The sequence below is a fragment of the Aspergillus tanneri genome, assembly GCF_003426965.1.
Source record: "Aspergillus tanneri strain NIH1004 chromosome Unknown AapTan_2_pilon_pilon_pilon, whole genome shotgun sequence".
Taxonomy (NCBI): domain Eukaryota; kingdom Fungi; phylum Ascomycota; class Eurotiomycetes; order Eurotiales; family Aspergillaceae; genus Aspergillus; species Aspergillus tanneri.
This window is the reverse complement of record NW_022984629.1, coordinates 5,067,437-5,091,309: the sequence shown is the minus strand read 5'-3', so window position 1 is coordinate 5,091,309 and position 23,873 is coordinate 5,067,437. Positions and strand designations below refer to the sequence as shown.

The following is a 23,873-nucleotide window of genomic DNA, read 5'->3' as shown; positions in this document are numbered from 1 at the left end:
TCGATTCGATATGTCTCGTTAGAATAGCATGCATTGGGTCTTCGAAACTGCATAGCATAGTCCTTAAAGGAATATATTTACCTTTCTTTTCGGTGTAATTTTAGCTCTGTAATAGTCATGTTCAGACACCTAACTTATATAATCAGGCATCGAAATATTCTAGAACCAAAGCCCTAAATATTTGACAGCTTTTTTATCCACTAGCATCCAACTGCTTCCAAGAACATCAAGTCTCATAACCAACTTAATGAAGAATCAAATCTCAATGATAGCCAATACACAAAGTCCAATGACCGACGCCCCGCCATGCAATCAATTCCATACATTTGAATAAACACAACGAAAGAGACATTAACGCAAAGCACATAACCCACAAGCCAAGCACACCAACTCTAAACATCCCTGATAACTTTACTTGCATTCCTCGTCCGCCGCCCAGTTCCCCAGCCTGCGTTCTCTAAATCTTTTATTTCCCCAATATCCTGACTTTGATCTGTAGATGGCTTTTTATCAGTTAATTTACCAGCGTGGCGAAGAAATTTTTCGCGCATTGCGAGCGCATCCGGATCCTCGTAGTTTAATTGGGTCATCGGCGGCGACTGGGGCTCGTTTTCGTCTTGAAATCGATATTGTTCGTCCTCGGCGACTTCGAACCGGCCGCTGTTTGCAAGGGAGGGGATTCTATCATTGTTAATGCTTTCTATGATGCTGCCACAGCCATCTTCGTTCAGGGTGTCGATGGAGCTAGCGCGCGAGAAGTCTTTTTGATAATGTTCGAGGCCGCGGACGGAGGAGTGTGAGGGCGCTCGTCCTAGTAGGGGCTTGCGTTTTCTTAATCGGTTCTGGCTGTCGTGCTCGGATGGGTCGGATGCTGGGCGTGAGGTTGCTTCTCGGGCTTGTTTGAGAAACCCGCCTACGACGGAGAGGTCAATGGAGTGAGAAGTGTTTTGGTTATGGTTCTTTGTTGGTGATGGGTTTTTTGATTGCGGGCGCGATGCGGGGGTAGGACTATGCGAAGCGTCTGTTTTTGACTTCCGCAAAGTATCTCCTCGTGTGGTCTCCGTGCGTTGTTGGCTTGGGTCGGTTCTTTGGGTTTCTATATGCGGTTCTGCGACTTTGTTGCTATCAGTGATGCTTTCGAGTGGTCGCTTTTCGGGGCGCGAGCCAGTGAGCATCTCTAGATCCCTACTGCTTTGAGAAGTGGGTTTTCGAATATGATATGGTTCGAATGATTGTTTCTGACCACTGCGAATAGAGTCCCAAAGCCAATTAGCAGTGACTGCTGGAACTCCCCATTCATAAGTATGCCGGAGCTTGTCCTGGTTCACAGTGGCTGAATCATTGCAGACTAGAACTGATGCACTAGACGTCAAGTACTCATTGTACGATGCGCCTGGAGGATTAGATAGGAAGGTATCTGGCTACAGGTTGGTTGCAACCTACCAATTAAGTCGACGAGTTTCGACAGGTGCAAAAGATCTATGCGGGAAAACCCCGTGGAGCAAACTTTTATCTCACGAAATCCTATTTATAATCGTCAGATCTTGAGCTGGAAAATCAACCAGAGGGCCTACCTTCAATAGGAAAGTTGCGAACTGGAGTGTTTGCCACGTGAGATTCTGGTGATATTAAAGCCTTTGCATCAAGACATCTTTCTAGCCACATATCCGTTACCACCTCACATTCAAAGGCGAGATCATCCGTGGAAGGAATCTGGTCTTGCGATGTTTTATGTGGTACAATAATATATAGGCCATTGCCCCTTTTAGGGATTTCTGGTCGAGAGAATTCGCTCAAGGATCCTACTAATTGCGCCCCGTTAAAGGAAAGATGATGGCGCAGTACATTTGCCTGCGAGAAAATGAGTACTCTACAATACAAATGTAAAGACATCATCAAACTGCACATACCTGTTTCGACGAAAAGCCATGGACGAAGAAGAAACAATCGTGCAGAAAGCCATCGTGTCGGCTTCTTGTTTCAGAGGACTTCTGGCCCTGGGCTTCTGCGAATGTGGTCTCACTGGCGAATGACCTGGCCTCTTGGACTATAGATGTCTGTTTTATCAGTGGCTGACTGCTCCTAGACCGCTTCAATTCGCCATTCTCAAACCCCGTTCCTACAATATCTCCCCATATCCCTTCATTTTGGTCGACCAGCTTAGCGCTGGCAATCCGACGTAGCTTTCTTGGTCGAGGATTGGACGAGCTCTCGTTTTCTAGGCCCTTTGCTTTGGCTGTAGATACTGCGCGATTCCAGGCCCCAACACCCTGTTCCTGCTCCGGCAGAAGGGGGTGGTACAGAGCCTCATCTAGAGCCATTCCACGTTCCAGGCTGTCGTTGAACCATCGTATTGTAACAACCTTGATATCCCATTGTGTTGCGAATTTATACTTTTGACCCTCTGTATTTCGTGCGATAAGGTGCGTAACGCTCTTTGTCAGATCCTTCTTGAATTCGGCTCCGTTCGCATTGGACGTGTTTTGGATGTGGTTTCGGAAGGCCACTGGTTTCGATTTCGTCAGTGCTCATGAAATCTACTTATATAACCACAAATTAAAGCTTCTCACTATCTTCAAAGCCGGTTATGCAAATGGACAAACCCGCGAATGTCGGAAGCCTATATTCATACTCCAGTGCTTTAATGTCCGTATCACCTCCCTCCATCCACGATTGACGCACCGCCTCGACCCATTCTGGTTTGAGAACAATGACATCATTTCGCTCTCGCGCGACGAACTTGTATTTCGGGGTGCTTATGTCGCCGACGATCAAATGGGTAACATCAGATGTCAAATCAAATTTATGAGCTGCTCCCATCTGGCCTGCAATGGTAGCCAACTCAGTCTGAAAAAGAAAAAGTCAAGTCTGTCAGATAAACACCACGCCACATCCAAAAGAAAGCAAAACTAAATGAAATAGCTCCGAGGTTCTCTATTCCACTCACCCGCTGTTCTGGTAGAATAGACGTGAAGCAAAGGACAACCCCTGCAAGAGGGTGCTCTTTGTCTGGTTTATAGTCAGCAATTCCGACTTGTTGCATCAGAGGCAAACAATCTACTTGCTTACTTGAGTTTGATTTCTCTGCCATGCTTCATGATTGGCAAAGTCGATGCCTTAACTCGTCCGCTTTCATGAAGTGCTTTGATAATTCCGATGCCGCATTGGCCGAAGCCCTTCCAAGGAACGCGACCACGTGACTCTATACTTCGGCAGGGCTGGAAAGCAAAAGAATGCCAAGAAATTGTTGGTTGCCATGTATTTTATATGCACGGTACAATAATTGGGAGAATAACTCAATAGATATGCCATCCATTTTCTTTGTTTGGCCCCGTTATTTGCTCTTTTTCTCCATGTAAGCATAGTAGGTCACATTGTTTATTGTGGCCCAAAATTTTGGCGCTTATCGCAATCACGTGTGATAGGCAGCGCGTATCCTTATCTCTTGAGGGACGCGCGCGTTTCGCGTATGTTCCGAGTGAATGGAATCGAATACAGTGGATATTTTGATGGTTGACATACTTGAGAGCTATTTGAAACTAAAACCATACGATTCCGTTTATACGTGACGCTCAACACAAATCAAGCGACCTAGTTCTACGTTGCCGATTACACTCACATGGACCAATACTGACTTATCATACTGGCCGCGGACAGTCGACGCTCGACTCTACAGCGACAAGGGAAGCTGTAATGTTCAAGAAGGCTGTACAGGACCATTCGGGGCCACCTGTTAGGTCCCTTCAATCTATGCTTCTCAGCAATGGGAACAGCCAGTCGAAACCCCTACCCCAATCGATAGGTATCAAACGGAAGATCGAAATGACGAATGCCGGACAGTCTGGTTTAGGAACTTTGCATAACACCGTGTATTTTGATGAGAACGACTTTGATGACGATGATGATTTGGATTTCGAGGAGCCAGACCCGTTTATTCCGCCGCCAAAAATTGTACGGCCGAACTCTCAAGGACAAACACCGAACGGAACTCCAAACTCAATTGGCACATCAAACCAGACCACCGCGCCAAAACAATCGGAAGTTATCACAATTAGTGACGACTCATTGGATGTGAAGTATCCAGATTTACCCCCTATTCCTGATGACAGTGGCGGGCCGTCCAGCAGCATACAGTATCCTTGGTCTTCTTCGCCCCCTTCCCACTTCCAGAACCCCGCCAATCGCCGAACCCTCCCGTGGCTTAATGGCAAGGACTCAAAAACTGAAACTCAGTATAAAAACCCAGAAACGCCCGCACGCCCGAAACCCACAGCACCGTGGAATAAGACTGCTAGTGCAATCAAAGAAGAACAAAAGGAACTACGTCGGCAGTATAAAAGTCAAAAAGAAGCATCAGTATCAAAACCTAGGTCGAAGCTTGCGTCGTTATTCCTCAGCGACGAGCAGCGCCATGTTCTTGATGCTGTAGTCCAGCAGGGGAAGAGCATATTCTTCACCGGTTCGGCTGGTACTGGTAAATCCGTCCTCATGAGAGAAATCATCAAGAAGTTACGGGAGAAATATAGGAGGGAGCCGGATAGAGTGGCGGTTACTGCTTCCACTGGCCTTGCTGCTTGTAACATTGAAGGTGTTACTCTGCACAGCTTCGCAGGCATTGGGCTGGGCAAAGAGGCAGTTCCTGAACTTGTAAAAAAGGTTAAAAAAATTGCCCCGGTGAGATTTGGGTTGTATTAACTCTTCGCAGATTAAAAGAAATCCAAAAGCCCGCAACCGTTGGCTGCGTACAAAGGTTCTAATTGTGGATGAAATCTCCATGGTTGATGGAGATCTTTTCGATAAACTGGAGGAGGTTGCCCGTCGCATCAGGAACAATGGCCGTCCCTTCGGAGGCATTCAGCTCGTCGTAACGGGCGACTTCTTTCAATTGCCTCCAGTCCCTGAGAAGGATAAACGAGAGGCGAAATTTGCGTTTACGGCCGCTACTTGGAACACCTCGATCCAGCACACGATTCTCTTGACCAACGTTTTCCGTCAAGCAGACCCTGAATTTGCTGGCATGCTTAATGAGATGAGACTGGGCAAATTAAGTCCACATACAATTGATATCTTCAAGCAACTCTCTCGACCCCTCGACTTTCATGATGCTCTCGAGGCCACTGAACTGTACGATGCCTTTCTCACGATGGAGCAAAACTAGCGCTAACATGAGGTTTCCATTCAGGTTCCCTACACGCCATGAAGTGGAAAACGCAAACACTGTACGGATGCAGAGGCTTTCTGGTGAGCTGATGACTTTTACCGCTCAGGATTCAGGAACCATAAAAGAGACCCAGTATCGTGACAAGTTACTGGAAAACTGCATGGCCCCGCCCGTGATTCACCTCAAGAAAGGAGCCCAGGTCATGCTTATCAAAAACATGGAAGACTCCCTAGTGAACGGATCTATTGGACGAGTTGTTGCTTTCATGGATGAAACGACATTCGATTTCTACAGGGAAAACGAAAGCGAATTCTCCGGCGATCCTCCAGATGGAAACGACGAAGAGAGAGCCCTTCATGCTCGCAAGAAATTAAAAAGTATGGTCCACAAAGATGGAGGTATCGTGGTAACCAGGAAATGGCCCCTCGTATGTTTTGTGCAGCCCGATGGAACCGAGAGACATCTGCTTTGTCAACCTGAAACATGGAAGATCGAGCTTCCCAATGGCGAGGTCCAGGCCCAGCGGCAACAGGTGCCATTGATTCTCGCATGGGCTCTTTCCATTCACAAAGCCCAAGGTCAAACATTGCAGCGGGTCAAAGTTGATCTCGGGCGGGTTTTCGAACGAGGACAGGCATACGTCGCTCTCAGTCGTGCCACCAGCAAAGAAGGGCTCCAGGTTACGCGATTCGAGCCACGCAAAGTCATGGTTCATCCGAAGGTCACAGAGTTTTATTCCAAACTGGTGACTATCAATGAAGTGGTCAAGTCCAAAGAACAGAAGGATTCCCATCCTAGTCGTGCAAACAATGACCTTGAAGACTTTAATGAAGACTATATAGATAAAGAGCATTTGTATGGGTACTGACACTCAGATTTGTGGAAATTTCTTCCCTTCATGCATTGATTGAATTCTTTGCCATTTTTACCTAGTCTGACTGTTCTTCTTTGTAAAGAAGCGAATATTGATATCATGAGTGTTTGTACTTAAGATAAACATGAATTATTTCACTGTACTAGAAGATTGAAATGTTCCTGTACCATACTAATACAAGATGCAACGTCAATGAGCTGCAATCATATTACTTCATTAAATTTAGTCTTATTAAAACTAACGGAAATAGAGAGTATTGTATGTATCCTCTTAGTTACGCATTGATGATCATCGACTATGTCGTTTCACCTATTCTATTACGCTCTTCAATGGCCTAAATATAGACAAGAAAACAAAGGTGAACTTAATCCAACCCGAACATAAACGCATTGATATATAGGCAAGAAGCTAAGCCTTCAAACCAGTGAGGGATTAGGGAAAGTATACAGGAGGGTAGAGAAAGTTATAACAAAAAGAGGTAAACGGAGAGAATGATGGGTATAAACAGCGCCATATTACATGCAGCACGATTCCAGCTGCCTTTTATATTCAACTCGGATGCAGGCATTCACTCTGCCATCCATCGACATAAATGCCTATTTTTTGAATGAGTCACCGGTGTTCACACGATCAATATCGTACGGGTTCTCCTCGTAAGCCAGCTTCGACTCCACCAAGCTAGTCCGACGTGAATGCATAGAGAAGGTCCGGCTGCGATGACTCGGCTGAGTATGCAGCTCGTTAATTCCGGACTTAGTGCTGCTTGTGTCAGAGATTGACCGCGTGCGCTCGTGCTTTTCCTCCATGTCTGGAGCTTCGTGTTGGTCTGCTGTAGTGGGCATCACTGATTCAGTCTGCTTGATGGCTGCTCCCTTGACCATCTGCCGCATGAATGCATCTGATTGTGCAGCAAATGTGCAACTTTTGCGAATTGCGGCCCCGTATTTGTAAAATAGGAAAGGAAATGGGACGCATGCCAATGCTAGAAATGCTGGTATGCAAGAAGCCCAGTGGATTCCAAGTCCATCGTACATGTATCTGGTGAAAAGAGGGAATACTGCTCCGAAGATTGAACGAAGAACCGAGTTGGCGGCAAGGACTGAGGCTGCAAAAATAGTGTAGGCGTCAATGAGATAATTCATCACGCTCAGAAAAAGAAGGACCATTCCGAATCCAAATGGAGCTCCTGCTGCGATGCTGGCAAGCCAGTGAATATCAGGGTAGTTCGTCCATGCAAACCAGAACAAGCCCACAGGGACAGCAATTGATGCAAGCAAGCAAGGCGGAAGACGGGCTTCGGGCGGCGCAAAGCCGTTGTATTTAGCCTGGGTGTTGATATATCGCTTGTTATCCCATATAGTATAGGCAAGCGCACAGAGCATGCCAACCAGAATACCCAAGAATGCGAGTCCAGAGATACCTTGGCTCCAGCCACGCTTTTGTTGGTAGACGATTGGGAAAGCTGCGAAGAGCATGTAGAGCGTGCCATAGATTATTGCCTTCAGAAATGTTCTGTTAGCACTTTCAGGAACGTTTGTTATTCTATAGAACAATGGAGTAGCTATTGACCTGGCACCTACCATGTAAATACTTAGGAGGAGCACAATAGGCTCCTTGAAAAGAAGGATCCAGGGGCGGGAAAGGGCGGTTTTGAATGCTTCTGCTGCTGACGGAGTTCCTCCCTGCCTTACATCTAGCTGAGACATATAGATTTTTCCAGTCAGTGATGACAATCGAGCAGCTCTTCTTCGTAGCAGCACAGGTCCATAGGTTTCTGGAACGAACAAACTGCAGCCAATCCAGACAACTCCAGTGAAGGTTGCTAGAAGCCCCATAACCCATCTCCACCCCGCACTTTGGCCCAAGAACCCTCCAACAATAGGCCCGAGAACGGGGCCCATAAAAGGAGCCGATGCAAAAATACTCATGGCTAATCCTCGATGACGGGCTGAGAAAATGTCTGCGATGATGCCGCCGGCATTGGTGAGTGGTGACGATCCAAAACAGCCAGCAAAAAATCGGAAAATAATCAGGGACCATGAGTTTTTTGCCCCTGTACATGCAGCATTGAAAACAGTCAAACCACAGTAGCTGATAATGAAGAGATATTGACGGCCCCATAACTCACTCAACGGGGCCCAAAGCAAAGGTCCAATTGCAAAGCCGATGACGAAAAGCCTGAGAGTGGAACAAAAGATAAGCAACCGAGCTGAATAGGGTCAATGTAAACATACGATATACCAAGTGTTGCAACCTCAGATCCAATTTTGAAGTCTTCCATTATCTCGATCATGCCACCAGAATAAGCGGAGGATACCAGAGCAACGGCCAATGTTGATATAGACACGGCGAGTGTATACGACCACTTCTTATATTGGGAGAACGTCATTGGATTTCGGGGATCACTGGGGAGCCAAGAGATGAGATATGGGTCATTTTCAGTACCACTCCCTGGATATGGAAAATTAACAATCTCATCGGTGACAACCCCTTGGTCCCGAAGCAACTTCCAGTATGGAATTCTCGAAGTACGAGGCTGCTCCATAGCACCAAAGGAGATAGAATAAGTCTGAAGCTATCCTTCTTCTCCCGCGACTTATTACTATGTTGTTACTACTATACAGCAGCAATCAAAACAAGAAATCCAAAAAGCCTCTATAAAGGGAAGATACCTTTATAAACAATGAAAGAAAGGGAAGGGGGAAAACAAAAGAAGAAAAAAGAAAGAATGGGTATAAAGGATAGGATCAAAGGTAGCTTATACCAAAATTAATGGCACCAGACTGGAAAGTGGATCGATTTGTCAACAGGATTGGTATGTCTCTGGGACAGAAACAGATCCTCTGGAAAGACTAATATAAAACAACGGAGTTAAGCGCGGATGGGCTTCGGAATCATAGTTCAAGTAAAAGCGGAAATACAGTCACTCCACTTCAGGTCCTTCTCAGCCATTGTCCACGATGAACGGTGTTTTATCACGCATCATGATTGCAAAAAGTGATCCATAGGCATGGATGGGCTTGTAGTGAATTATGATGGAGAGGTCGTTCATAAGATCTTATCCTGGAGTAGCATGCATAACTGCCACCAAGCCCGGAGTATGGCATCAGAGCTGGCGTTATTGCAGGATTGTGAAAGTCCTTCGAGCCCCTCGGGCCAAATTCCTGGTAGACCCAGCTCAGGGCCAGCAATCACGAGGTTAGCAATCAGTGGTTCAGCGTCCATCGGAGATAAGGAGTTTTGCATAAATGGAGAAGCGGGTGTGCTATTCGTCCAAGTTTTGCCCCATGGATATGTCAGAGTAAGCTTTGGATGGAATTCTGGGGGAAAGTGGAGCGACGCTGATTCAGCATTTTCCCATTGTGCCCGTTTTTCTGGCATAACCAACATCACAGATTTATGCAGGAGGATATAGGAGATCGTAACTCCGTACGCATAATCAATACTAAGTATTATGAGAAAAAAAATTATATATGAAGTATACAATACAATATCATATCTAATAAAGATTCCCCACTACCGGACTCATCCTGACATACCAGTATACAGTTTACAGAACATATTGTCAAGGGTTGAACCCAGTGTATTGCTCAGACTAAGGGTTCCATTACTATATTGGGCGCTAGATGCGACTTATCGAAAGATCAGTCGTCTTGTACCTTTTACGGCCTAATGGTTTACCTCTTGACTAGTGCCTTGAGACAACCAAACTTTCGCACTCATACAGAGTACTCGACTGTTTGCTAACTATGGGAGAGAACATTCAAATATGACTGTCTACGGAATACTATCTATCAAGAACTGGGTCTGAACGTCAGAGATCATTATATTTCCCAAAGGCATCATGACCTTTTCAGCTCGGTGTTAAAATACTTGATTTCTGACACTGACAATTCACTATCGTCAAGAGATGTGAGTCACGTGACTAGTCAATTCCAGGAAAGGATCCGTCACGTCTGACTGCGAATTTCTATTAACAATCTAATATTTACATAGTTATGTGATGGTTTGGTTGTCTCTGCGCTAGTAGAGATAAAACCACTTGACCATATAAAAAGGTACAAGACGACTGATCGAAGATCAGTCGCATCTAGCGCCCTATATAGTATGTTACAGGTTCAGCCTGTGACAAGTTATTCTAAGAAGTTATCTCTAAATAACTAAATTATTTCTCTAAGTATGATTAATTACATCTGTATTTTTTGTATTTATTGATATTTTAGTTTAAAGTTTCTAAGAATAATTTAAAAAAATAAAAAAAAAAAGTAATTTGTATACTCTATTATCTATACTTAAACCCCTATCTTCTAATAATTCCTATATATCTCTTGGTTGTCCAAATATTAAGATACTAAATGTGACGGTTTGGTTGTCTCTGCGTTAGTAGAGATAAAACCATTTGACCATATAAAAAGGTACAAGACAGTCGTGATCGAAGACCAGTCGCATCTAGCGCCCTATATAGGAGCGAAGGCCACGTCTGAGCAATACTTTGGGTTCAACCTTTGACACTAAAGAGGGCTATTTTATATGCAATACAGAAGCCCGCCGTTGGGTAGTAGATCTCGTTACTGTTCTGCATTTGTCATAGTCCAATATCAGAAGTAGGCACCGCGATAGAAACATGCCGTGGCCAGGTCATCTCATGTTTCGACCTCTCAAATACATAGATCAAATCTGTTGCATACTGCATAGTAGGGCAGTACCTACTCAGGGTCACACTTAATCTTCCTTGTACTTTGTACACAGTACTTCTATAGAGATAAACGGCGGTGTGCAGGAGAAAAGAACGGTCACACTTTGTTCCAGACTTGGCAAGAAGATTTCGGCTCATTATTTTGCATTTATGAAAGAATATCCTGAGGTGAAATGACTGGAAGACATTATTGAGTCCAGGTTTCGTCAAAGCTTGAGTCTCTAGTGGCTGAACGATGGATTAGCTGTAGTGCTGGAGCAGAAGAGATAAGAACTGCTAGCTGTCGATAAAGATACATAATATAGTATCACATATACAGGTTTCGCGACTACCATTAAACAGTGTACGGAGTATAAAACCACAGATCAACTGTATTATCTTTCGCGTTCCTATTTCTCAATTAATCCCTCATGCTGTTACTCTGTACATACAGAGCACTTTACCTCTTCAAATACTACGACTGCTGTATTGTATGGTAATAAGGCAGCAGCCCCACTTGGTGGCAGCTGCTTCTTATCGATAGAACCTATCACACGTGACGGACGGCGGGAGCTGCAATGGCATTGGAAGGCTGCCAATTCTCATTTGCGACACTGTACAAGTCTGAGAGTCTTCTTGGTCTCTTTGACTCCGTTTCCCCCTCCCCAGTTTCATAGAATGTGTATCCAGTGCTGACCATATACTCCTATTTCATTGTTCATTATGGCATCTGAATTTATTGGCTACAATGTTCTTGTGACTCTGAAGGCGCCGCCAAATGCAACCGTGCAAGGAGAAGTGTCCGATGTCATAGGCCAGCGCTTAATACTGCGAAATGGTAAGTAGAAAATTATATCAGAGCTTGGCACCCCTCACCGTCGCTTTTTTCTGACATAGTGCTCTCAGTGCGGCTCTCATGGAACCCCCAACAGCTGTTACCGGACTACTTCATCGATGCTACCGACATAGCGGACCTGTCCCTTGGATCCTCCGCCAAGGATCCCCCGCAGGGTTTACCTGCAGCTAAAGAAAACAGAACCACGACTCAGGCCACCTCTTCGGCACAGCGATCTTTTGTTGATCCTGCCATTCTAAGCTTCTCCAAACCGCCCTCCAAAAAAACTAGCCAAGGTATAGAATCGAGTGCGCGACAGCTACAATCTACCCTGCCTGGTGGACAGAACCCTCAGCGGCCCAGCTCATCACAGAAAATCCATCATGAGCCAACCGCGGTACTGACTGAACCATTCAGTAGCCTGGAGCTGAATGTAGACAGCAACTCAGGGGCGCGAAGCACACAGCAGGTGGAAGAACTCCTTGAATCGGTTTACGGTCCAAGAGACGAACTTGCGCCTTTACAGGCACCCGCCCAGTATGCCTCCAAGCGAGGCCGCCGAAATGGGCAGAAAAAGCTTCTGCGAAATGGGGCCCCGGCAACTTGGAACGAACATGATGGGGCTTCAAACACGAATCCGAAGACTAGAGGCTGGCGCCAAACTGCCTTCGTTGAGCCATCCGATCCGCACCTGGCGAACTTTCCAAAATCACTCGGAGAAAAAGGAGAGGCTGTTAAAGGGCGACGTCGAAGGAAGAAGAACCGCGGGTCTTACGCTGAAGACCCCAACGGATGGGCGACAGAAGACGCCACAGATATCCAGGAGATGGGGGAATTTGATTTCCAAAGCAACCTCTCAAAGTTTGATAAGCGCAGGGTTTTCGAAGAGATTAGAAACGATGACACAACTGCCGACGAAGCACGACTTGTCAGCTTTAACAGAAGGACGCCCAAGCCAGGCACGAACGGCGGGAAAAACCTGCACTGGACAGAGAATGTCCTCGACAGTCCTCAGGAGAGTGAAAATGAAGAAAGTGATCATGGACCCAGCGATGCGAAGCTGAGCAGCGGGAACTATTCAGGGCGTGAGCGTGCCTCAGTTCGAGGCCAGACTTCTCGGAAAGGAAGTGCTATGCTCGGACAGCCCTTGGTCCCACCACAGATTAATACCATCGGACGTGGTCAACATAGCACTCCTCGCACCACCAGCCCTCGCCCAAATAAAACCCCTGTTTCAGTATCTCCGATAAACGGACCGGGTGTGCCGGGAGCTTCCTTACGTCTCACTACCACCAACAGAAGTTGCCCGACTGTAAGCCCTCTACAGACACTTGAGGTTGAGCAGATTGCCGTCACAGAGTTTGGCCTAACTGAGGATATGATTACGGAAAATGCCGGAAGAGGGATTGCAGAAGCCGCGGTTTGTCTTCTTTCGAATGACGCAGCTGCGCCGACTATGCTAGTTCTGACAGGCAACCATCGTACTGGAGCAAGGGCTGTCTCTGCTGCCCGTCATCTTCGCAACCGGGGCCATCGTGTCACCGTTTGCATGCTGGGTATTGAGCATGAGACTGAGCTGCTCGAAAGCTGTCGCAAACAGCTTAACGTATTCAAGAAGATTGGTGGGCGCGTATTAAGATGGGAAGACTTATCTGCCCGGCTATCAACCTCTGACTTCAGCCCAGACTTGGTTGTGGATGCCATATTTGGTATTCACATAGCCTTCGACGACCTCCGCACAGATGATCAGGCTACCGCCTTTGAGATGATTGCCTGGACCAACCGGAGTAATCTGGATGTTCTGTCCGTCGACGTCCCATCCGGACTGTCTGCTTCCAGTGGTAAGGGCTTCAAATCCAATATAATGTGATGATAACATTGCTAAGATAACCATGATCTACAGGTGAGGTGACCATCGTCGAGGACGGCCGATTGTGCGTGAGTTCAAAGTCCGTAGTCTGTCTTGGAGCACCCAAAACCGGTGTAGTAAATGCACTGGTCTTCGGAGAGGGGCTATCCTGGAATCTTGCAGTGGCAGATATCGGTGTTCCACAGATTGTTTGGAGAAAATACGGCACTCGTCGGCGGCATGGAATTGATTTTGGGAACCGCTGGGTGGTCCCTCTGCGTTTCCAATCTTCCGCCACTTAATAGAAATAACGAGGCAGAAAACGAAAGAAACTTGGCTGACGAGTAAACGATGATAATAAAAAAAGCGACACTAACTCGATATGAAGACATTCAATGAGTTTTACACTGGGAGGCTTAGAGTGGATTTCGGCATTCTTACTACAGATTGGGATGGGTATGAAACCCTGGTGAATGCATCTGAGGTTGTGATTCACACAGAAAAGGATAATTTCAACCTGTAATATATGTAGTTATAACTCTTACCTCTTGTGCAGTTATCACAGAGCCTTTTTTCGTTTCTAACATTGTGTCGTAGTGATGTCTAATCTTCTGTCTGTCATGGCACTATATCCATGTAAACTCTGGTAAAATTACAGAACCACTAGCCCAAAAGAGCTAGCCTGCAAACTGTCCAGCAGCAATACATCATACTTTGCGGCGGCGTTCGACTTGCCGCTGATGTGAAACTGCTGCAGTTTCTGAACAGTCACCTTAAGAATGGGAAAAGGTTAGTCGTTCATGGATCGGAGTCTTGAACTGTACCTTTATTTTATTCTAACATGATGTTCTATTAGGAACGGATAAACTTTATGTACGATATACCCCGTTCAATATCGGTTCTTCGCAAGTCCTCGTACCTTGTCGACTCAAAAACTGACCGCGAATGTGTATAGATCACCCATTCCGAATGGGCATCGGAAGACGCTTTCTCTGCCAGTGCCGGCGCAGGGGCCGGGAAAGCCAGACGAGGAGGAACTGATGCGACTTTCAAGCGCCTTCCTTTCAACTTCTGCTCCCTATCCCTGCAGCCGTTTGTGCATCCCGTTTGCACCCCGTCGGGCACAATATTCGACCTCACCAATATTCTACCGTGGATTAAGCAACACGGAACGAATCCAGTGGACGGCACCCCGCTGAAGAGTGCCGACCTGACCAAGTTGCATATCCCCAAAAATGAGTCGGGCGAATATATCGACCCAGTCACCTTCAAAGTCCTGACCAACAACACCCATATTGTCGCTTTGCGCAACACGGGAAATGTGTTCGCATGGGATACTGTGGAGCGATTGAATCTCAAGGGCAAGCTGTGGCGCGATTTAGTATCGGACGAGGAGTTCAGTAGGAAGGACATCATCACGCTACAGGACCCACAGAACGTTGAGTCGAGAAATATGACCACGTTTAACTATTTGAAGGAAGGGGGTGCTGAAATACCTGGGAAAGAAGATCAGTCAAATAACGTCAATGTTAATGCGTTGGGAAGCTCGGCCAAGATTCTCAAGGCAAAAGAAGCTGTGGCTAAGGCGCGTTCCGAGAGAGCTCAACGTGCCGATTCTGCTGCTTTATCTAAACCAAAAGCCGATGGCACCGTTGGGACGACTTCTCTCTCCCAGAAATCGACTTTGCAGCAATCAGGGAAACCGGTGCCATATAACGCGGCGAAACATACTACTGGCCTAGCCGCTGCGTCGCTTACCAGCACTGGGCTCACACCGCATACGTCCGGCGAGCTCGCACTGCTGTCGGATGAAGAATATATGCTAAAGAGGGGACGGGTAAAGCAGAAGGGCTATGCTCGAATCTCAACGACCTCTGGTGATCTGAACCTGGAGCTCCATACTGAATATGCGCCCAAGGCCGTTTGGAATTTCATTAAGTTGGCCAAGAAAGGATACTACAAGGATGTTACTTTTCATCGCAACATTCGAGGGTTTATGATCCAAGGCGGGGACCCGTCGGGCACTGGACGCGGAGGTGAAAGCATCTGGGGCAAATACTTCAACGATGAGTTCGAAGGGCCTCTCAAACATGATTCTCGCGGAACCCTGAGTATGGCCAATAAAGGGAAAAACACTAACAGCAGTCAATTGTGAGCTCTTCCCATCCCCATTTCTGCTCTAATAATTTGCCCTCAACTGTGCTGACGCTGACTTGGCTGTATCAGTTTCATTGCCTACCGTGCACTGCCTCATTTGAACCACAAACATACCATTTTTGGACACATTATCGACGACCCGACACCATCGTTTACGACCCTGAATAGCTTAGAGACCCACCCGGTAAATTCATCCACCAATAAACCTACGCCAGACATTCGAATCAAAGACGTTACGGTCTTTGTGGATCCGTTTGAGGAGTTTTTGAAGCAGAAGCAGGCCGAAGAGGTCGCAGGCAAGGCACAGCCCGACCCCGCAGAGGACGAACAGAATGCCCGACGCGAGGATGATGACCACATCACTTGGACCGGGAAGAGAATTCGCGGGTCCGGATCGACAGTTATGGGTGATGGATCTGGCGCAAGCGTTGGCAAGTACCTGAAGGCAGCCTTGAGCAACCAGGCTGGTCAAGAGGAGGAAGAAATTGTTGAATTTGTGGATGAAGTGCCCGAGCCTGAGCGCATGCGTAAGAAATTTAAAGGAACGGGAGGGTTTGGTGACTTCAGTTCCTGGGACTGATGGGGGGATTCTTTATAATCATAGTGGCAATATTTTGTGGTCCTCTCCTCTGTTACTTGCTATATATATAGAATCTTGTATAAATGTATAAATGTAGTAATTCTACGTCACCATCTCTGTTAATTAAAGGTAGCCCGAAGAGGCTGGAGGGAGGAGACACTAGTCCTGTCATGGATCTTAAGGCACTATGGCATCTAGAAGCATCGCTGGATGGTCCATATCCGTGCCCTCGACCGCGATCGTCTTCTAGGCTTCTAGCTAGTAGCCTAGTACGGAGTAGTTAATCATATCTAATTAACTAATACAGTAAGTAATAGTTAACAACTATTTCAAGTTGGCTCCACCGGCAGTTTCAGCGTTTCCGCGTACCCGGCGTTCGCCGCCTCCGTGATTAGTTAGGTCGCCCCTGGGGCACCTGACCTGGTACCCCCCAAGCGTCATGGACACCATACGACAACAACGACATCTGCAAATCATTAGCCAACGGGGTGGTACTCCTCCCGTTCTTCTAGAAGATCTCTGAAGTATTGAACATATTTATCCTAGTGTCTCCGTGAGTGCCTTTGATGACCTCCCCATTCAACCTCTGGCCATTCCCTGGCTTAGCACCTTCTCATTTCCATTGGCGCGCAGTGGGGTCTGCCACAACATACTCAGGATGCCAGTTACAGAGTGACAGGTCATCCTGGATCTGATACGGTGACTTGTGATGACCTCCTGGAGCTCATGCTGTGTTTCTGTTAGCCTATTTTTTATGTATTTTATTTTATTTTATTTATTTCCTGTGATGCCCAAGAAGGAAAAAAAAGAGATACGGACTGAAGACGCTTCGACCTGTGTTTGTTGAACCACGCAGACCCTAGGACACCCGTCATCTGATGGCATTGCTTGACAGAAATCATCGGAGGTCTAAAAATGGCCACTGTGAACCTTATTTAGCTTGGGAGCTATTACTAGTGCGCTCAGTTACTGACGGTTTACTTTTATCCAGCTTTATTCCTGCACTTCCGCCGCAATTCCTTCCCTACACCCATCTGCGGCAATCTTGACCCTTTGCCACCGTTGCCATCCGTGTCGTGCGGTTGATTTGATCTTATACCCACAAATTTAGAGCCTACGATCAAGCTGGCAGGGAATAAGCGGAGAAGTTTTTCGAGCCAGGGTGGGTTGCTGAACCGAATGTTCAGTGGCTCCTCGAGCCCACCCAAAGAAAGACTGGATACCATCCCACATTCCAGCGCTATTGACACACCGTCCAAGGGCGTTGTTACAGAAGAAGCTAGTGTGTCACAGAAGAAATTCTCTCCTCCAGGTGGCTTCTTTACACGACGGACCAGTGAAGACCAGGGTCCTACCGCCGAGAAGAGGCGCCGGAGTAGTACAGTCACCAAAGCGGCAACATTCTTCACCAACGCTAAGAATTCGTTGAGTCTGAGTAGTAGTCCTCGCGAAGGTTCCTTCAACAACCACACGGTTCACTCCTCGCCAGCCCTACAGTCAGCTGGGAATATGGACCCCGCCTTGAGCGTTCCTCAGGGGTCATTCAATAATTCAGCCGGAGAATCGCTACCGACTCCTCATTCGTCGTTCAGAGTTGGCGTCACAGAGGATCGGAATCGAAAATGTCGTCGGACTATGGAGGATACGCATGCGTATCTCTACAACTTCCTGGGGTCGCCTTTGGTCTCCTCTCCGGCTAAGACCGGCAACAAATACGCGGGTGATGTTTCTCCCACGACTGAAGAAGCCACCAGTGTCGTTGAGACCGACAACGGGTATTTTGCCATTTTTGATGGGCATGCGGGCACGTTCGCCGCCGAGTGGTGCGGGAAAAAGCTACATCTTATTTTAGAAGAAACCATGCGAAAGAGCCCCAAAACACCTGTTCCGGAGCTTCTGGACCAAACCTTTACCGCTGCTGATCAGCAGTTAGAGAAGTTACCCGTGAAGAACAGCGGATGCACTGCCGTTATTGCCCTTCTGAGATGGGAAGATAAAGTCTCGGGTTCGTATCCAGCGACAAACTCGACTGCAAAAAGTGATACCATTTTGGAAGCAGGCGACACGCCCACGCAGTCAGCCACCACTGGCGCTCTACCCGTGTTCCCAAAACCACAGGACAATACCAAACGTCACCGTATATTGTACACTGCCAACGTTGGAGATGCTCGTGCCATTCTATCACGCAATGGGAGGGCACTGCGGTTGTCCTATGACCATAAGGGTAGTGATGAGAATGAGGGCAAACGGATAGCGAATGCAGGAGGATTGATACTCAACAATAGAGTGAACGGCGTTCTTGCAGTAACCAGAGCTCTGGGCGATGCATATCTTAAGGATCTCGTCACGGGGCATCCGTATACTACAGAGACGGTAATCCAGCCGGACCTCGACGAGTTCATAATATTGGCTTGTGATGGGGTAAGTTGCTTTGGGATCCTTCTCTCCCTCTCTCTCTTTCATTTAAATGGGCGCTAATAGGAGTCGGTAGCTTTGGGACGTTTGCAGCGATCAGGAAGCTGTGGATCTCGTCCGGAATGTACCCGATGCGCAGGAAGCATCTAAAATTCTTGTTGACCATGCTCTTTCGCGTTTCAGCACCGATAATCTTTCGTGTATGGTGATTCGCTTTGATTCCGAGCTTGTAAAAAATATTGCTACCCGTACCATCGGCCCTACTGGTGTAGACGGCGATTCAGCAATGAACATTGAGCAAGGTGTTAGTGAAGCTGAGAAGATTGTAGAGGGGGCAAGAAAGAGCATGGCCAACGCAGGGATCTCGGATGACCCGGAAACCGCGGAGCGGGTGAAGGAAGAAATACTACAGAAAATGTCAGGCGATGAACCGGAACCTGAGCTTTCTGTGAACGAGCTTAGCGAGGCACCTCTGGTGAGTCAGACAAACGTATCGTCTGCCTCCAACACTAGCAAGAGTTCTTGATTCCGAACATACACGATACTATGTGATATTGTCATGTTTTCCCTTGAAGGATGATAGAGAACTACGCGAGGTTCATTTCTACACCCGGACAATGCAGTCATTTCTCCTATTTGTTGCGTTGATTATTCTTCCTGGGCTCGCTGGCATGGGCCCCAGGTTTCGAAGGCTCTTTTTGTATCAACGGATTGAATTCCCTGGTTGATTTGCCATGATCTTCACAAGGCTACTACAACTATGTACTTCTTATTTTTGTTCACAGTTTCTCTTTTCCCGTTTTACCATCCACTTCGGAACATATACTGCTCGTATTTTCGAGACGAGATCGAAAACCGGGTGCGACTAGGTATATCTCTTTTATTTCAATCAAGGCTTACCTGCGATATTGGCATTGGTGTGGATATGATACGAGTTGGAATTTGCCGGCCCTCATCCGTTATTCAGTTGGTTTTTATGTAGAAACACAGACTTGTTAATCAAGAGCAAAGATACTACAATAACAAAAAGGGCACAACAACAAATATGGGGCTCTCGCATTTGGTCCCAAGTGAATCATACCTCTAGACCACCCAGAATTGTATAATATCACTTCAAATCTGAAAACTTATCAAGACAAGTAATATGGGCCCTACTTAGACAAGAGGGTATAATGATTAAATTTTGGTATGCACACGATGCAGTAGAAAGCAGCCATTTTAAGAATTGTAATAGAATGGCCAAGTGCATTAGATAATGAAACTGCCATCCTTGCTACCACTTTCTTAAGCTGAGCATCCTCACGCTTATGATATGGAATCAGCAATATGCTGTATATTGATTGATTGTCTGCTAAACGCCATTGATCATTCCAAAGACATAGTATGTAAAAGTACAGAATTGTATAATGTGAAAATAACAAGCACACATTTCCTAGTGTGAACAACCACACATCACACGGTTCTATATATCCCAATCCACCTTTTAGGTCTGCCTCTCCTTGAACCTGCCATCTGCTAGGATTTCAGTGTTGGAAGTGGGTTTCTGCCCTGGAATGACATGGTCACGGGTTAAATCCAGCTCGCCGTGTTGAACGCGCTCCGGCCAAGACTCCGCCCGTTGAGCGTCGTGGATATCGGTCCAGAGGATCTTTACTCCGTTGTTCTCCAATGCTTTAGAGTTGTCCTCGACTTCCTGGATCTTGTATTCGACCTGAGTTGTACTCAACGTCTGTTCAAAAGAAGCCACGCGTGCAGCTTGTTCCTCGGCCTTGGCCTGTTCCTTCTTGCGAGCCTCCCTCCGACGTCGTCTAGCGCTGCGGGTGAGATAGCCTCGTTTGCCATCAGCAAAACCGTTCTTGATCTCCTCCTCCTGGATCTCCAGCACGGCCGCGACATCGGCAACACTGGTCGCTTTCTGGTCCATCAGGGCCCGGGCTCTGTCTTTCTTCTCCATCAACCATCCGACCTTACCCTCGTACTTCTCGTTAAATTTTTCTGCCTCTTCGGGGTCCCGCGGGCGTTTCTGGTCGAGGAATTTTTCTGTGATAGTGATCATCTCCCGAGGTGGGGATAGTTGACGCTGCATGGCGAACTCCCGGAGCAAGTGGTATGCGCGAAGACCAATTTTGGAGTCGTGGAAATGCACCGAGTAGTAAGGAACCCACATATCTTTCCGGAGAGTGGCGGGGACGGTCTTCTTGCCGTGATATACCAATTGGCGGAGGACATTGTTTTTCTAGAAAGCAGCGCAAAAATGGACGTTTAGCCACGTCGATCAAGCAGAGGCTCAGTCATCATTTACAGGAATCTACTTACCTCTAGATACCGCGTCAATGAATACACCACCTGGTTGGTGCGCATGTTGTGATAAACGAAAATGTTCTTGCCATGGGTGAGGGCGTTCAGGGCTTTTCGTAGTCGGGTTCCCTCCTTGGACTGATGATCCTTAAAGGCGTTGGAGTTCTGCTCCCGAGGTTTGCCCTGGATCACGCTATGGTTCTCGATCGGTGGTCGACGGACGACTTTCCAGGTGCCTAACTTGGTCGGATCCAAGATCTTCTGGAAGGGTTTCGACACTTGGTGGGAAGCCATTGCGGCCGGAAACGCTGCGATGTGTCTTTCCTACTCCTCAAAAATGTATATGAACCGAATATAATATACTTCACTCTACCGCATGGCGATTCTGAGGAACGGAGGAGTAGATGTTGTGGTGAGGGTGGGAGAAGGTGGACTGACGGTGGTGTGGACCAATTTTTCGACGGAGTGAAAGAGACAGCGAGCGGGCGATTCCGTCCGCACCACCGCCCTAGCGTCGATGCGGAGCTCCAGGAATGGACCACATGTCTCTCGAGGAAGTCATTAGCTTAGCTGTCTACTCCTCGCAACGGACAATATCGAGGGAAATTGCGCTGGTCTGCGTTATAATGACTGGTCAATCATTGTGTGCCCGTCGCTTTTCTTCCTAATTGCTTGCAATGTCGCTGACAGTAACCGTCGGGGATGGTGTCAATGTCGAGTATATCGACGCGGGCGGTCGTCGCGAGAGGCCCCGGTTGTTCCCATCGGTAATTCCTGTCATCTTATTGTCCTTTGTTTATGAATCAGTCCAATGGCTGATGAGAGCTACTAGAACCGCAGACTTCGTCATCTCCAGGGGATCTCCGTCCGGAACCTGAGCGTCACACCCGAAAGCAAGGCTCGTGGGAAGACGATCGACGACGAGGATATCCCCAACTCTCTACAATCGCCATCGAAGATTCTCGCCCAGGATGCGAATCGCCTCCTGCATCAGTCACGGTCGTTTACCGATCTGCAATTTACACCCACACGTCACGAGGATCGAACGCGCAAGGAACAGCCACCCCGCCCGACGTTTAGAAGAAACACTCTTCCTTGGAACGATCCTAATCCGCACACGCGACAGATCAAGCTGGGTGATATTACGCGGAGTCGAATGGCAGATACGTGGTTCTCCATCCATTGCGATGGACACGAGACGCCTGTCTACGTGAGCGAGGTTGTGAAGAATGCCACGAACCCCAGCTTCCGATCATTCGACCTGAACATGTGCGGACCATTGGTTTCTCGATTGGACCAGCTGACTATCAAGCTCTGGGCAAAATCGGCAGCTATGGTGGATTACCTACTTTTAGTTGAATTGCAGCTTCATCTGCAATCTCTACAGTTTCTGGGGAAGTCTCTGGATACTTTCCACCAGCCCCTCCCGTCGAATTCGATTCTTTTCCATTTCGCGGACGGTGTCTATACCAACCTCACGGATCTCCCGCCGGTCTGGACGCTTCCCGCAAAGAACCCGCGGTCCCTCGATGGAGCTAGGCTGCCCAGCTCTTCCTACGATGCCTTGATGCGCTTGGCAAATCTAGACGAATGCATCCAAGATGCGCTGGTAACGCGGGAGAGATTGGAAACGCAGATCAGCTCAATATTGGAAAAGAATCGGCGATCCATAGCGATGACCAGTGAAGCATCGCGGGCGCGGGATAAGCTGGCCCTCACGAAACAGGTCGTTTCGCTGGAGAAAAAACGGCTGCGGATGAGCGGCAAACGCAAGGAGGAACTTCTGGCCAGCATCCGGGCGAGGAGGGAGGCAATGGCCGGTGGACGTCAAAGTCAGGAGAAAGCTCGGAGTCATCTGCCAGATGCGCAACAGAAACTGGCCAGCAGTGTCAAGTTGCTAGGCCAAACGATCGAAGACACCAAGGGACAGATCCGACGGATCTCGGAGGACCTCCTTGCGATTTACCCCATCGAACCGATTCCAGACCGACCGCTGGCCTTCACGATCGCCGGGCTGGCGCTCCCCGACTCGAACTTCTACGACATTGACCGGGAGACTGTAGCGGCGGCGCTAGGGTGTACGGCGCACCTAGTGTATCTGCTGTCGTTCTACCTGTCGGCATGTGTACCTTATCCCATCCACCCGTACCTTTCGCACTCGCTGATCCAGGACCCGGTGTCGGTCTCGCTCCCGCAACGAACGTATCCGCTGTACCCAGTCAACGTGCACTACCGGTTCGAGTACGGGGTGTTTCTGCTCAACAAGGACATCGAATTCCTGCTGAACCGACAAGGCCTACGGGTTCTCGACATCCGGCAGACGCTCCCCAACCTGAAATACCTGCTGTACGTGCTGACGGCGGGGACGTCGGAAATTCCCGCACGTAAAGCGGGAGGGATTCGAGGCTTGCTGCTAGGGCGCCTCACGCCTGGGTCATCGCGACGCGGCAGCGAGGATAGCGTTACATATGGCCAGTCAGGGCTAGCCCGAAGAGTGTTGGGGTCGACGATGAAATCCAATGGGGGGATGGCGGCTGACCAGGGGAAGAAGACCGTGGCGTCGTTCCTCGACGTTGCGATGGTCTAAGGGATTCTTTGCAGCTTCCAGATGTATTCGAGTGCTCTGCTGATCTTTTCTGGCTGGTATTAGTATAATATTATTATTAACTATTATTTCAGATTATTATTAGCATTATAATTATAATCATTATTTCAGATTATTCTTCTTGTTATATATTATTTATTCTATTATACATTATTTAACTTAATGCTAGTTTAATATAGTGCAGTGACCGAGTCGATTGCATTCTGATTGATAACAGATATGCCAAAGTACGCAAGGAATTAATTTCTCGTCCTCTCGTTTTCTACCCCGCATTTGCCTCTTCCCTAGGCTCTAGGGCAATGATTCCCTTTCTCTCTCTTTCTCATCAATCTCTCTCTCTCTCTCTCTCTTTCTCTCAGTTTTACGATTCCTCTCATCGTGGTCTATCGTTCCCTTGCCCCGTACGACCTCGTACAATTGGCTG

At 47.6% G+C, this 23,873-nt stretch overlaps 6 protein-coding genes across 6 annotated transcripts; 3 read left to right on the top strand and 3 right to left on the bottom strand.

The window, feature by feature from the left end:
* Positions 1-392: 392 nt before the first annotated feature.
* ATNIH1004_001604 (BRCT domain protein) lies at positions 393-3,091 on the bottom strand (the record flags this gene model as incomplete). Its single annotated transcript, XM_033566303.1, has 7 exons — positions 393-1,393; positions 1,444-1,524; positions 1,575-1,851; positions 1,911-2,506; positions 2,604-2,847; positions 2,948-3,009; positions 3,070-3,091. The coding sequence occupies 7 exons, from the start codon at positions 3,089-3,091 to the stop codon at positions 393-395; spliced, it is 2,283 nt and encodes a 760-aa protein (XP_033432060.1).
* A 3,540-nt stretch (positions 3,092-6,631) lies between these two features.
* On the bottom strand, positions 6,632-8,424 carry ATNIH1004_001603 (MFS transporter; the record flags this gene model as incomplete). The annotated part of the gene is made up of 4 exons (XM_033566302.1): positions 6,632-7,534; positions 7,616-8,088; positions 8,164-8,213; positions 8,270-8,424. The coding sequence occupies 4 exons, from the start codon at positions 8,422-8,424 to the stop codon at positions 6,632-6,634; spliced, it is 1,581 nt and encodes a 526-aa protein (XP_033432059.1).
* A 3,009-nt stretch (positions 8,425-11,433) lies between these two features.
* CYP8 (Peptidyl-prolyl cis-trans isomerase cyp8) lies at positions 11,434-16,131 on the top strand (the record flags this gene model as incomplete). The annotated part of the gene is made up of 5 exons (XM_033566301.1): positions 11,434-11,548; positions 11,617-13,386; positions 13,449-13,483; positions 14,350-15,545; positions 15,621-16,131. The coding sequence occupies 5 exons, from the start codon at positions 11,434-11,436 to the stop codon at positions 16,129-16,131; spliced, it is 3,627 nt and encodes a 1,208-aa protein (XP_033432058.1).
* Positions 16,132-17,310: 1,179 nt separating this feature from the next.
* Positions 17,311-19,072, top strand: ptcG (type 2C protein phosphatase PTC1; the record flags this gene model as incomplete). Its single annotated transcript, XM_033566300.1, has 2 exons — positions 17,311-18,552; positions 18,623-19,072. 2 exons carry the CDS (start codon positions 17,311-17,313, stop codon positions 19,070-19,072), a joined length of 1,692 nt encoding a protein of 563 aa, XP_033432057.1.
* Positions 19,073-20,029: 957 nt separating this feature from the next.
* Positions 20,030-21,138, bottom strand: ATNIH1004_001600 (mitochondrial 54S ribosomal protein mL67; the record flags this gene model as incomplete). The annotated part of the gene is made up of 2 exons (XM_033566299.1): positions 20,030-20,782; positions 20,863-21,138. 2 exons carry the CDS (start codon positions 21,136-21,138, stop codon positions 20,030-20,032), a joined length of 1,029 nt encoding a protein of 342 aa, XP_033432056.1.
* Positions 21,139-21,521: 383 nt separating this feature from the next.
* Positions 21,522-23,431, top strand: ATNIH1004_001599 (putative UV radiation resistance protein (UVRAG); the record flags this gene model as incomplete). The annotated part of the gene is made up of 2 exons (XM_033566298.1): positions 21,522-21,611; positions 21,677-23,431. 2 exons carry the CDS (start codon positions 21,522-21,524, stop codon positions 23,429-23,431), a joined length of 1,845 nt encoding a protein of 614 aa, XP_033432055.1.
* Between the last annotated feature and the right edge of the window lie 442 nt (positions 23,432-23,873).